The sequence below is a fragment of the Alosa sapidissima genome, chromosome 14 (assembly GCF_018492685.1).
Source record: "Alosa sapidissima isolate fAloSap1 chromosome 14, fAloSap1.pri, whole genome shotgun sequence".
In the NCBI taxonomy this organism is placed as follows: Eukaryota; Metazoa; Chordata; class Actinopteri; order Clupeiformes; family Clupeidae; genus Alosa; species Alosa sapidissima.
Window position 1 is genome coordinate 20,785,618 of NC_055970.1, and position 15,202 is coordinate 20,800,819.

Consider the following 15,202-nt stretch of genomic DNA (forward strand, 5'->3'; position numbering starts at 1 on the left):
ACACATCAACACGGCTCAAAGGTCAGTGCGGCGGCAGAGGACTGCATCCCAGTCACTCAACAAGAGCAAGTGTTATTTGTTCAGTTCTATGTATGTATGTGTGTGTGTGTGTGAAATGTTTGTGTGTGTGTGAGTACGTTGGATGGACGTTTTCTACGTCTTTGTTGATGAATGAGTGTGGGAGGAGTGAAGGTGTGTGTGTGTGAGAGAGAGAGAGAGAGAGAGTCTGTGTGTGTGTGTGTGTGTGTGTGTACCTTGGGTCTCGTGGGCTGTTGGGACGACTGATGGAGCGTAACCTGTTCTCAGTGATCACTGCTGGACGATCCAGAGCCAAGATAGGGCTCACCCGCCTAAACAGAGACAGAGAGAGAGAAAGCGAGACGGAGAGAGAGAGAGACAGAGAGAGAGAGAAAGAGAGACGGAGAGAGAGAGAGAAAGAGAGAAAAAGAGAGAGTGAGAGACAGAGAAAGAAAGAGAGACAGAGAGAGAGAGAGAGAGAGAGAGAGAGAGAGAGAGTGAGGGGTAGGCAGAAAAAAGATAAGAGCTAAGCATGACAGTATCAGAGGGTCAGTGCCCTGAGGAGATGTGGAACTAGATGTACCGTACACCTAATATGACACATGGTTACCATTTACTATCTGAGGAAAATAAAGCGTGCCGCCCCACTTCTTTCCATCCCCTAGTCCTGCAACTCTTTAGAACCTCACATGTCAGAGTCTCACATGATTCTCCTTGGTTACTCGTGATTTCTGCAACTCAAATTTATGCTTATGTATACATTTCAACTTTCACCTTTATATAAAGTTATGACCTCTACAAGGTCACATAATTATGAAGCAACAGCATGAAGCTAATGCATGTTTACTTATACTGAAACTAATGAAGAGAGGCAAGCACAAGAAACAAACTGGCAGGGGGAAAAAGACCGTGTGCAGGGAGAGACAGACAGAATCAGAAAATAAACTGAAAGACAGTTAGCACGACATAACGAGAAGGAGAGAGAGATGAGAATGCACCTGAGCTCATCTGGAGAGGGATCCTGAGCGATCCCATTGGTCTGTGCAGAGCTGTGGGTGGGGCTATTCTCTGGGCTCACTTCCTCCTTCGAACCATTTTGGGTGGGCAGGTCCAAACAAGACTTAAGCCCCTCCCACTGTTGGGCAGCATTACGAATGGCCAGCCGCCGTTTCTCCTAGATGGACAGCCAGAGGACATGGGACAAGAGAAGACAGACAGCCCGGTTACATAAGGATGCAGCTGACATTGTGTACACTGACACCCTAATGCTAATGCGATCCCTACATATATTTATATAGAGGACACTTTACATACAAAACTCGTATCGACAATGTGAATAAAGATGTATGCTAAAGCTTCTTGAAGAGAAACAATGTTCATATTGATGCTATTAATGCCTTATTAATACTACTTATCCTACTGCACATGTACAGTAAGGGAGTCCCCTCAACCTGCCTGGACCTTCTCCACTGCCTGGACCTTCTCCTGAAGTCTGCAGACCTCTGATTGGCTGCTTTCTTGCTGAGGAGAACTACACACAGAACCCTACAGGAGGAACTCGATTGAGTGACCTGGGCTTTCAGAACCTCTTTAGAACATTTAAAACATTTCCATTAAATACAAAACTTAAAAACATGGGCCAGACCAGGTACATAACTGAAGTGTTGCTATTAGTTTAACAGATACTGCCTTCAAATTGCTTAAAAATGTTTACAAGAATTTCCTTAAAAATCACAGAAAACAACTGATAAAAATAAGGCTTACTTATATTGAGACAAAGTGACTGGGTAGAAAACTGACACTAGACACTTACCGTACATCAACCACAAAGAACAAGATTTTCTCATCATCTTAGTGATCAATCTCTTAATTTCTTTTTGAATCCATAAAATCCATCTCTGGCACAGCACACAGCCTATGTCCTCAGACACTAAGCACCCTTTTCATTGACTGAGCAATTGCCACAGCATTTTTCTACACACACAGAAATGTGCTATATTGTACCCTCAGAAGTTCTGTGCCCTCAAAGGTCGATGTCTCCACATCCATGGGCAGAACTGTAAGGCAGCATTCAGCTTGCATGATTCTCCATCATGTGAATCCACACTGACAGTCTACTTAACCCATTAACTCCTGAAATGCCTACTAAAAACGCCTATAGAATCCTATGGCATTCTAGGCTAAATAACCTTATTTCCTAAGGGTTTTCTGAAAAAATACTAAGAATTGTCAACGTCTACCAAAACCTTAATATCTAAGCCTCTGTACACCTAGAAACATGAAATAAAAAGCATGCTGCGCTACGCAGCAACCAGCGGGAGAGTCAATGCTGCGCTATGCAGCAACAGGTTGGGGGGTAAAGTGTTGCGTTGTGCAGCATCCAGCATGAATGGGTTATCCATGGGCACATTGGGCAGTGTGCAATGAATTTGGGTTTGCCCTGGGTAGAGTATTGCCATCATGATAAAAAAAATAATCAATAAAACTCAACAAGTCAATCCACTAGAATGAAGAGATTCCAGATTGAAGACCTTGGGAAAGAATCCATAAATGAAACTGCTCATGACTACAGTAAGAGCATAAAGAAATCCACCCCCTGAATTTGCCCATCCCTGATGCAGCAGTGCTTTTTCAATTTCATTATATCGTATCTATGGTTACAACATTCCCTGGTATCCAAGGGCACCATTGCAAAAAACAGCAGACATCATTAAGAGGTGCAGCTTATCTTCCCCCAGGGATTAAGAAGCACTACGTGGAACAATCTTCTTATTTGAAGCAGACAAAACTGGATTTTAATATGCATAAATATGTACACTTGCAGAGTTCAACTCTGTGGTTATATAACCAGCAGCAAAACATGATGTGACAATACGACTACAGAGATACAAACATGACAAAATGTTCAAATAAGATTTCAAGACCTCATCAACAGCTGCAAAAGGGGTTGTTCAAATGAGATTTAAAAAAGACAACTCCGGGCTAAGAACAACTCAGAGTCTATTTTTGGATGATAACAAGTGTACATTTTCATTGGGGACCAAAATGATGTTAATCAGAGTGGATTTGAGTAAGAATGGAATAGACCCTAGGTTGTTCTTAGACCCGAGTTGACCTTTTGTAAGTTCCTAATGAAAAGCAATCACAGTGACATGTCTCATTTGAGAGACACTGGACATGAACTGTGTATTATTTACTCTAGGCACCCTTGGTGTCTAGATGATTAGTGGAAAGTACTATCTGTGTTTCAGACCACTCAAAAGTCCATTTGGGGTAATAACAAGACCATTACATTGACAAGTGACAGAAACGATCACTTTCAAGGTCTAACTTTCAAACAGCTAAAATCGACTTCACAGCATGCAGGGGTCATGCCATGGACAAGCTGGCCTACTTAGAACAATAAACTTAAGATCCATTCCAGATGATCGAATTTCTGGTGTCTCCTTGATCATCTCCCAAGCTAGTGAGTGCACGAGTATGAGTGTTGTTTGAGGGTAATCCTAGGTGTATCTGTGGTTTAGCATGCCTGTGCACAGGCCTAAAGATGAGTGTAAATATGGGCTCATAACAAACCATCACCTAGACCAGAGGTTCTCAACATCTTCTGCTGGTCTTCAGCTTCTCCTTTAAAGGAACACGCTTACTCTTTGGGAAATAAGATTATTTTCCAAAAAGTCGGCGTGTTCCTTTAAATCCTACTGACAACTCTCTGATGAAGCATTCTGAATATGGTGAGCTTCTCTGCCAAATCAAATCTCTTTTAAAAATGGTGTGCCTTATCTCTGAGAATATAGATAAAATATAGAAACTGCTCTGACTACAACTGATCTGCCCAGGGGATGGGCACTTGGGGGGGGGGGGCTGGGGGGGTTAGCATGACATCGCGATTGCTGCCTCCAGATCCTCTCAGACAGAATGTGGCCCTTCTTCCCTGCGGGGAGTCTGCATTCCCTCCGGATCTTTCTACAACACCCAGCCCCACTGAGCTCTTCTATTTAGCCTGGATTAGCCGGTTTGGATTACGGAGGTGCAATCAATTCCTGACTACATGGTCTGTGCCTATCTATAAACCTCTCTATAATCACAAAACACAGACACACAGATGCACTCACACACTCAGCACACATACACACACTCACACACACACACACACACACACACACACACACACACACACACACACACACACACACTCAGATCCTCCCTTGGAAGCAAGAGCTGTCCGAGTATCTGACATTCACCACAACCATACATTCAGGCAATACATGGAAGCATATTTTCAACATTGCACACTGCAGTATGACAGAAACATACTCATCACACAAAGAAAACATGTATATCTCTTTCTGTTAATATTTGTAAGTTAATTCCTTTTCAGCATATGTACCACATGAGAGCAAGGGCAAACAATGTTTTCCATAAACGCATAACTAAAACATTATTACGGAGCATGTCAAAGCTACCAATTATCTTATAACTAATAAAACCTCTACTGACCCAGGCCACGGGCCTGGTAATGAGAGCCAGATGATTCATGCCTACATGACTGAATGAGCTCAGACAATGTGTAAAGCACTTAAGAGAAATGCTCATCAGGGAGCAGCAGTAAAAAATCTCAGAGATCAGGGCAGGTTGGAGCACTCCCAACCCCAGTGGAAAAGATGCAAGTGTGACAACATGGCATTATGTTAGGTAAGGTGGTTTCACCTAACAAATGAGAGCAGGCAAGATGCCATTTTTTGTCTCTCTCCCTCTCTTTCTCTCTCTCTCTCATCTTCATCCATCTTTGACTCATTGTTTCATTCACTTTTCCAAGTAAAGGAGAGGAGAGACAAGGATGAACACATTTCTTCTCTTTAATCTATCTTATCCCTCTATTCACATTGTCCCTGAACATCTCTCTCCTTACCTCCAAATCCTGCTCTCTCTCTCTCTCTCTCTCTCTCTCTCTCTCTCTGTCTCTCTCTCTTCTCAGTCTCTCTCACTCTAAAAATCCATTTCAGGATTGTGAACTCACTCTGTTCCAGTCCCAAGCTGTCTTCCATAATGTCTACCACATATGTTCCATGTTAAAAAAAATTATAACAAGTCTATATCCCGTTACACAAATTCCAACCGCAGAGATGGAGCATGACAATGTGGTTTGTTTCATTCATGAGACTGAAATAATGTCAGAGCACTCGATGAATAAACAAAAAAAGTGCTTGGAGGTACTGTGGCAACCGATTGAAAAATACCATTGTTAAGAACCCAGGGATCCTCTTGGTTGACTTCCAAATAAACACTCTACCTAAAACTGCATTTCAGTGAGAAGAGTATGTTCAGTGAGTGAGTGGGTGAATGAGTGAGTGAGCAAGCGAGCGAGTGGGTGAGTGGGCGAGTGAGCAAGTGAGTGAGTGATCATCTTTAGCAGGAAGCAAGAGAGGGTCGTGTGCACCCCTGCTGCACCCTTCAGCCTGATCCTCAGCCATGTCACATCTGTAATATGCTAACTCATGGTGCTGCTGTGCATACAGACATGGCAGGGTGCAGCTAAAGGAATATTAAGAGTATGCAGTACTAAGAGTATGCACGCAAAGACACACATACACACACACACACACACACACACACCCATGGTGTGTTTAAAACACAATAGCAGGAAATAGATTAACAGACAAACAAATAAGTTAGATATATGTATGAATACTGTATGTATTTACAGACAGACACAGACAGATAGACAGACAGACAGACAGTCATCTTTGCCCACCTTGTGAATGGCCTGTTTGTGGGTCTCTCTCTTCTTCTCATCCTCTCTTCGGGCAACTACTCCAGCCATACGTCTGTCCTCCTCCTGCAGGGCGACATCAAAAGTCTTTGGGCCTTCCTCCATCCTCCGTTTCACACACACCCTCACACATGCACACACACACACACACGCACGCATGCACGAATGCACACACTCAGATCGACAAAGGATGGCTTCCTGAATGCTGGCCGGTCTCACTCACACACACACACACACACAAACACACACACACACACACACACACAGGCGCACACTCACTGAGCACGTCCTTCTGCATCAGCGGGATTACCAACCCGACGTCGCCATGCCACATGTCTGCGCCCAGCTGTTTGGATGCGCTTAAATCTCCCAGCATGCAGTGCGGCTGAAGCAGCCCTGGGAGGCTGCCAGAGGAGCGCTTGAGACTCGGGGACAGACAATGGCTGTATCTTTGCTGACCGGGGGAGCGCATTCATTATTCATGAGCACCTGCCACACCCTGTGGTACCAGGCTGAATTGTGGTCACTCTCTCTCTCTCTCTCTATCTCTGTCTGAGAAGAATTCATTAATCTCCATTCAGATCGCAGGGTTCATGTGCAAGGATACATAGGTGTGAAACTACTGCATTAAAGATACAAATCATGCCTGAAAACTACAGCTGTTCAACAGATTGAAAGATTTCCAAGAACAAGGCAGAAAAGCAATTAGATAACTAGTTTCATTCCTGAACCAATACCCCTGTGGAGCTGAACAGAACACAGGCGGACAGCTTAGTCCTGTGTTGACACAGATAGCCCATGGGTGGACCCCCCAAACAGCCAATAAGAGCCAGGAGGGGAAGGACAGAGACCCACAGCAGAGATGGGAGAGGGGAGAGGAACAGAGGAGAGAAGAGGAGAGGAAAGAAGACAAGAGGAGAGGAAAAGAGAGAAAAGACAAGAAGAGAGGAAAGGATAGAAAAGAAAAGACAAGAGGAAAAGAGAGAAAAGACAAGAAGAGAGGAAAGGATAGAAAAGAAAAGACAAGAGGAGAAGAAAGGAGGGAAAAGAAAAGACAAGAGGAGATGAAAGGAGAGAAAAGACAAGAGAAGAAAGGAGAGAAAATACAAGAGGAGAGAAAAGGAGAGGAGGGACAGAGACCCACAGCAGAGATGGGAGACTGAGGAGGAACAGAGGAGAAAAGAAGAAGAAAGGGGGAGGAGAGAAGAGGCAAGAGGAAAAGAGAGAAGAAGAAAGGAGAGGACAGAAGAGAGCTAGCCAATGATGTCCAGCAAGCTCTCTGTGTAGTAATGTTAGCACCATATAATCTACAATGCATGCTGTGGTACTATTGCTACTTATAACAGAGACAGAAGGTGCATATCCCATATCTTATCAGAACAATATACTGATTTATACACTGACATAAATATTATCAGTACTGATCAAAAATATTTTAGCAGGAACAATTGTGCAACATGCCTTGTCTGACTACTGGGCTTGGCTCTTCTGCAATGCTGCAGCATTTTCTAACATTCTGACCAATGAAATTTTAATCACAAATAGTGGAACGGAGCAGGAGGGAGGTGCCTGGTGCCCGCAGTGTCTACTGCCCTGCCCCAAATTCCCCTCCGTGGGGGTCGGAGAGGAGCTGCCGGCCTGGCCCCAGCTATGCCACCGGGAAACTGTGTCACCATCACAAACACTCAGCCTGAGCATTGATGGGTCTAGACTAGTGCTCTCTCTCATGCATGCACGCGTGTGCATGCACCACACACACACAAACACACACACACACATACAGACACACACACACACACACACACACACACACACACACACACATACAGACACACGCCTGCATACATACAGCACCTACACATGCAATATGCAACTAGAGTCTGGCCACACCCTTCAGAACCAGCTACATGTATCAACAGTAATAACAGTAATAAATACTCACATACACACACACAAAACATTCCACTTATGAATCTATCTCTGACTTTGTGAATAAATTCCAATGACAGTTGGTATGAGAATGTGTGTGTGTGTGTGTGTGTGTGTGTGTATGTGTGTGTGTGTGTGTGTTGCAGGCGTGCAGGGAGACCCTGGAGTGGATTCCTCTGCAGGCTGAAACCCAACCTCCTTCTGGGCTCAGGGTTCCCACACCTAAACACACCCACACACCCACACACACACACACACACACACAATCCCCCCTTAACACACATACACACAGAACGCCCCCACACGCGCACACACACACACACACACACACACACACACACACACACACACACACACACACCATCCATGTTGCGTGCATACAGCGCCATCCCAAAACATGATGTCATATCTGATAGGCATTTAAGCCTCTTTTTTAATGGTTTAGGAGATTACTTCACTGGAAATGTCACAGATCCTGTTCTACCATCCAATCCAACTCAAGACCAAACATGCCGCTTTGCCCAGCCAGGGACGCTGTTGGGCATGGATACTGTTTGAATAAGACTAAACAAGGAATATACAGTCATAATGAACTAGATGTGAACATGACAGGAACCAACAGCAACCAACAGCTGGAACTATATGCAAAACACACAGAAACATACTCAGACTTGCTTCCTTTGTCTTTAGACTTTCACCAGTGCACAAACAGGCTTACTTAACACACCACACAGTACTACATAAAGAATGCAGACAAGCAGAAGTTTATGGAGTGTAAAATGGGAGTTAAACAACCCCCCGTCCCCCGACACACACACACACGTGAAAGGGCTGTGTTGCTTACTGTAATACGTTTCATGTCCAGGAGTCGCAGATGCAGCATTAAGCACAGGGCAGCCTGCCTGTACCATGTCTCCTCCGCCACAGGGTTCCCATCAAGGGTCAGTTCACACAGGGAGCACGACTCTCCCAGACAGGCCAGCTCATCAAAACTACACACAGACACACAAAAAAAGTACAAATTAAAACGATATAAAAAAAATAACATACAAACTCATGAATTGCAACACCAGGTCACCAGGTTACAGAACATACTGTAAAACACACAATCCAACAAGATGTTGACTGGTAAAGACTAGTAAAGTCCACTGTAAAGCACATTGAATGACCTCTGTGTATAAATTGCCCTATATAAACAAACTTGACTTGATTTAATTTGACTTGACTTGACTTGACTGGTCAGTACTGTATTCAAGAACTTACAACAGCAGTGTACCCAATACGCATTGCAAACAGCTGTGCAAGTATGACTAGGCAGTGCGTCCTCCTGTAGCTTCTTGTGACCTTAGTGTGGGGTCTTTATTCTCTCTCTCCTCATCCATCCCTCCAACCATCCCTTCTTCACACTTTCTCTATCCCTCTCTCTCTTACTAAAATACCCAAGTTACCAAGCAGCCAGCAGTCCCCCAAGATGCTGAGCGGCACCATGCAATTTCGGTGTTGTCAGGGACCAATTTAGCCCGGCTATAATGTGCCTGTGACACAGTGATAAAACACAGGCTGGCCAAAGACCAAAACAGCCTGCCACAACCCCAGACTGAAACAAGTCTAATCTCAGAAGCTCTCTAGCGGTCTCTTGAGGTTCATTCCATTTAGTCAAAACTGACATGAATAAATGCTTCCCAACTTCAAACAGAAAACTAGCTGGCCAAGGCTAATTTATCACTGGGGGATCTGAGGGGCTTCCAATACTCCTCCCTACCTCCTCTTTCAAGAGAGGACAATTGATTTCACAGAAACATTTTCAAAAACCCACAGACACCCAGAGAACACTCTAGCATTAGCCAAGCATCCAGCAATCATCCCACACACACACACACACACACACACACACACACACACACACACACACACACACACACACACACACACACACGCTAACCAAATCCCCTGGGTGACTAGCCAGTGCATCAAAGACTGTCACCACCTCTTAAAAAAGAGAAACGACTTCTACTCTAGTCCATCAGCCACAGACAGACCAACTGAGCGATCTATTCATCCTCCATCATGACTCATGCAGATGTACATGCTGTTTGCTCACTTTCAACACAGCAGCAGCAGCAGCAGCAGCAGCTTGGCTCCCTCAGTACAGTGCAGCACTACTCACACACAGCCTAGCGTTTAGCATCTCTCTCTTCCTACGCTAAAGAGGAGAGAGCAGGACGGCATCAATAACTCCAATCGGACTACAGTCGCTTCTCAGTTCACTTTGTTTCGTGGACCCTGACACAAGTTGATCAGTGGCCCGGGAGGCGAGAGGAAGGCGGCGTTCTTAACGCCGCTACCGGCAGGCTGGGCTGAGCTGACCGCTGTGAGAAGAGCGGGGTGGGGTGGGGTGGAGGGGGCAGAGCTTCGGGAGCACAGAGAGGACAGGAGAGGAGAGGAAAGAAAAAGAGAGGGAGTGAGGGAGAGAGGGAGAGGAAGAGAGGGAAAGAGAGAGAGAGATGGATGGGGTGGGAGGCAAGAGGCTAACTCTGCAGTGAGCAGGGCTAGCTAGGCCAGGAGCTCCAGCTACGGTCAGCGCTGGAGTCAGAGTCACCCCCCACACCCACACTAGGAGGGGGCGGGGGGGGGGGGGGGGGGTTGGGGCAGACGCTGTTGCTGGCCAGCCTGATAAAGATACTGGGGCAAGACAGGGTTAAGGCAGCCAGTCTCCCACACAGCCCCCTCTCCCCCTTTAGCCTGTCCTCTGCATCTTTATCCCTCACTAACACACACTCTGTCTCCCTCTCTTCCTACCCCCATCTCTCTCTCTCTCTCTCTCTCTCTCTCTATCTCTCTTTGCTTCCCTCCCTTCCGCATCCTCTCGTTGTCAGGCGCTTACCTGCTGATGCTGTTGCAGCTGAGGAAGAGGCGCTGCAGGCATGGAAGCCGGTCCACCTCCGTCTGAGAGAGAGAGAGAGAGAGAGAGAGAGAGAGAGAGAGAGAGAAAAGAGAGAGAGAGAGGGATGAGGAGAGAGGGGAGGGTGCAGGCAGAGAGAGAGAGAGAGACAGAGATGGAGAGAGGTAGAGAGAAAGAGAAAGAGAAGAGAGAAGGAGAGGAGGGAGAATGGAAGGAACTCAGAGCTTTCCCCGTTCCCTCAGTCACCTTGCAGTTCCCGCATGCAGCCTCATCCGTCCTGCGCACACACAGACACACACACACACACTCACACACACTCAAGCTCACACACACACACAAACAGGCATGCGCGCTCACACACACGCGCAGAGGAGAGGAGACGAGAGGAGAGGCAGCGCAGAGAAGGGAGGGGCCGCGGCAGTGCGGGGAGGGGTGGAGAGGAAGAGGGGGGAGGAGAGGAAGGGCTGTGCTGGGAAAGCACAGAGCGTGCGCTAATGCAGACATAGCCCGCTGCAGGAACTGCTCTCTCTCTCTCACACACACACACACACACACACACACACACACACACACACACACACACAGAGCATCACACACACAGGCACACCCACACAGCTACACATACAGTATCACAGCATCAATACACAGACATAACACATAACACATTTATGTACAGTACATACAAGCAGGGTACTACAGAATGAATACAACTAATCCATACAAAGATTCACATAACAGATGTGCATACACATTCAATTAACATGAAATACACTCCTGGGCAAGCAGTCCAGTACATACCTGTAAAATATACACACCTACACACCTATATATACAAGAGGAATTTTCCTGGTATGGTCCTACAGACTTGTCACATGTACGGAATGGACTTACACAGTACGCACCCACATACAAACACACAAGCATAGACAGACCCCACACACACACACACACACACACACACACACACACACACACACAGGATGTGACAGCTTCAGACAGCGCTGGAGCCCTACAGGATGAGCGCTGCTGGTGGTGCTGATGAGGAAGGCTAATCCGCCTGGACATCCGCCTGCATCACCATCAAAATCAATGGCTGGCACAGGCAACAGCAGCAGCAGCAGGGGAGGGCACAGAGTCGGGCAGCGCAGGGCACACAGGGACCAGGGCAATGTCATACAGTCAATAAGGACAACACAAACACAGACAGACAGACGGACAGACAGACGGACAGACACAGAGAGACAGACAGACAGACAGACAGACGGACAGACACAGAGAGACAGACAGACAGCAGTTTTATGATTTAGGGCTGGGCTAGGCCAAGTATCTGCTCAGATACACATAAGGGGGTGATCAGAGTGGTGCTAAGGAAGGAGGGAGAGGGAGAAGGAGAGGGGGATAGAGGAAGCAGAGGGGGAGGAAATGATAGAGATGGAGATAGATAGGTGGATGGATTGAGAGGGAGAGAGAGGGAGCAAGAGAGAAAGGATGGAGAGGGAGAGAGAGAGAGTCATGGAGGTATGAACATGATAGAAGGGGTCTGTAAAGTGCAAATGCTCCCTTTCCTGCCTTATTCCATCTCTCTCTCTCTCTTCCTCTCGCTCTCTCTCTTACTCTCCCTCCCCCTCACTCTCTCGCTTGCTCGCACACACACACACACACACACACACATACACACACTCTCCACCTCTCCTAGGAGGGCAGGGCAAAAATGCTGACTCAGCCAACACTGCAGACACACACACCCTGCCTAACCCTGTGACAACAGCTCAGCTTTACCTACTAATTAACACACAAACACAAGCACACACACACGTGCACACACACACACAGTGAGAGAGACTGACAGCAAATTTGCCACATACCAACATGGACACATACATACATACATACATACATACATACAGTATAGCAACAAGCTCTTAGCATCTCAGACACATCTCAGAGACTCAGAGAGAGAGAGGTAGAGAGAGAGGAGTGGGGGCAGCAAATGAGAAGATGGGCTGCTGCAGCTCTGTAACTCATTAGGTTATTGGGTTCAATTCAGCAGCACTTAACCAAAGCACTCGAGTCAAACCCCAAGAATTATATGGTCACATTTTACTCTGTAACAGTAAATACATCTTGATTTGTGAATTTTGTGAATGCGGGTGAGTATAAGTGAGTATGCACGTATTAAAGTGACAAAGTGAGGGTCATAGACACAGTTTACATAGCCACTGAAGAAACTGATGAGAGAGATTGACAGCAAATCTGCCACGTACCAACACACACACACACTCTCTCTCTCTCTCACACACACACACACACACACACACACACACACACACACACACACACACAGTCAGACCAGGCTACTTAGCAAAGTGCCAAGAAAATTAACATTGTTTGACGACAGCAAGCAGAAAGTGTGTGCTTTGTCAGTGAACTGTGAGAGTGAGAAGGGTATTACTCCACTGTCTGTTCATTCTGTGTGCTTGGCTGAGTTCAGTTATCTGTAGTACTGTACATACACAAAGGTGAACACACACACACGCTTTCCAACTCATTTGCTTCCTGGGTTCAATTCAGGGAACCAACACTGACCTCACCTGCCCTACTCACTGCTTTAGGCTTATACTGTACAAACACACACACACACACACACACACACACACACACACACACACACACACACACACACACACACACACACACATACACACACACACACACACTTTGGCAAAGAGTGGCCTAGGTGAGTGGGCTATCTAAGCATTGTATAACTGCAGCAGTGCCCAGCATGACCATGTGTGTAAGTCTCCATCTTGTGTCCTTGTGTCTCCTTGTACGTCTCTGTGTGTGTGTGTGTGTGTGTGTGTGTGTGTGTGCGTGCGTGTGTCCTTGAGTAACGCCCTGGGTCTTGAGTGTCTGTGTGTGTGTGTCCGTAGTTTGGCTTATGTAAAGCCCATCTGTGAGGACAGGATGGCCGGTGTGGGACCCGTCATCTGTCTGAGGGACCTAGAGCCCCAGCTGCAGAACAACACAGCCAACACAGACGACACACACACACACACACACACACACACACACACACACACACACACACACACACATTCTGTATTCCATCATATCCACCACAGTTGGCTTTTTACGCCATTACATCAACCACAGACACATATAAACACACTTTACTTTTCATATCCACCACAGACACTCAAAAGTAAGCTTTCTAGTCCATTACATCCCTTTCCTTAACTACTGTGAAATGAAGTAATGTTGTTCCCCCTTCATTCTAAAAACATCTGTTTATTAAGGGCATGTTGCATTAACATAGATGATCAATGATATACAGGTCAATAGGGGATTTTAAAGAATACATCTCTGAATCACACTGTATAATGTAGACCAAGTCATTTATTTCTACACATGATGAACTGATGATGAAACTAATACTAACTAACACAAGAGCATTTATGCACTCTCCCGCTCAGTTGTGGCTAGTTAGCACCGTGATTTACAACTTGTACTATGGAGATGTCCCTTTGCCAAGCCTGAGAGAGAGTATTCCCTTGGAATTGCACTCATGACCTTGACATTGCCTGCAGCCTCCTACACCAGCTCGAGCGTGCATTCCAGATGCGCAGTTACTTTTCATTAAGCATTTCATTTTCATTTCATTCACCAACCCCCCCCCCCCCCCCCCCCCACTCACACTACTGCAATATACTTTAGAGGGCATCGATGTTGAGTGGGTAGTTAGAGGCGATCAATATCATGACTATTATATGCCGCTGATAGCGCAACTCATTGGAAACAAGTGGGAGTGTCAACGTTCCAGGTTTTTGTGATGAAATCGGAGTTGCACGGAGCACAAGTGGAAATAATACGGAGTGGTAGCGCGGCTTTGATGGGTATCCAGCAGGCTTAGGGGGGGAAACATGATGTCCAAAGCTTTGCTCTCACATAAATCCCTTCATTAGTGGGAGTCCCCTGAGAACCGATCCAGATGAGTTTCTCCCTAAATTATCAATGTTCTCTTAGTTAGTCCTCTGATCCCCAGACAGAGAGAGAGAAAGAGAGAGAGAGAGAGGAAAAAGAATGGTCACTGGAGAGAAAGAGGAAATTAATGAAAGAATGAAAAGAGTATGAGAGGGTAAAGGAGAGAGAGAGAGAAAGAGTGAGAGAGTCCATAAGCCAGTTAAACCAACAGCTGGAGGACACTGACCGAGCCAATAGCAGATGAGTAGACGGAGGAGAGAAAAGCCAGTAGTCGCCCCCCAGCAAGGTCACCTCTGTTATGATTTCAGCTCCTCCAGCACACAGTCAAAAGATGACCTCAGACACGTCCAGTAGTCTCAACCCCGGGGAATAACGTGTCCACCCCCGATGATGACAGCGATGTGGATCGGTCAGAGAGTCGGTCCAGACACACCACGCCCAGCTGCTGAGACCGGCGGCCATTACTCAGACCAGCCCACAGGACCTAAACAGCCCGCCGGCCATTAGTGTGACTCTCTCCCACACCACCGCCGCCATGAGATAAACTGTTTATGTCAGGCTTCGGCCAGCGTGCACCATGCACTCATGGTAATGGGTCC

At 46.4% G+C, this 15,202-nt stretch overlaps 1 protein-coding gene across 5 annotated transcripts in view; it reads right to left on the bottom strand.

The window, feature by feature from the left end:
• LOC121682530 (leucine-rich repeat-containing protein 49) overlaps positions 1-15,202 on the bottom strand; it is a 54,666-nt gene that overhangs the window by 23,474 nt on the left and 15,990 nt on the right. For 4 of the 5 annotated variants that reach the window (XR_006022604.1, XR_006022605.1, XM_042062688.1 and 1 more), the window contains exons 9-14: positions 10,605-10,666; positions 8,565-8,712; positions 5,774-5,857; positions 1,474-1,563; positions 1,017-1,192; positions 255-350 (exon numbers count right to left, since the gene is read on the bottom strand). Coding sequence is in view for 3 of the 5 variants with exons in the window: in XM_042062688.1 (XP_041918622.1) it covers positions 255-350; positions 1,017-1,192; positions 1,474-1,563; positions 5,774-5,857; positions 8,565-8,712; positions 10,605-10,666 (656 nt within the window). In the remaining 2 variants the exon portion in view is untranslated. The remainder of the gene's footprint in view (positions 1-254; positions 351-1,016; positions 1,193-1,473; positions 1,564-5,773; positions 5,858-8,564; positions 8,713-10,604; positions 10,667-15,202) is intronic. The other variant, XM_042062690.1, reaches the window with a different exon arrangement.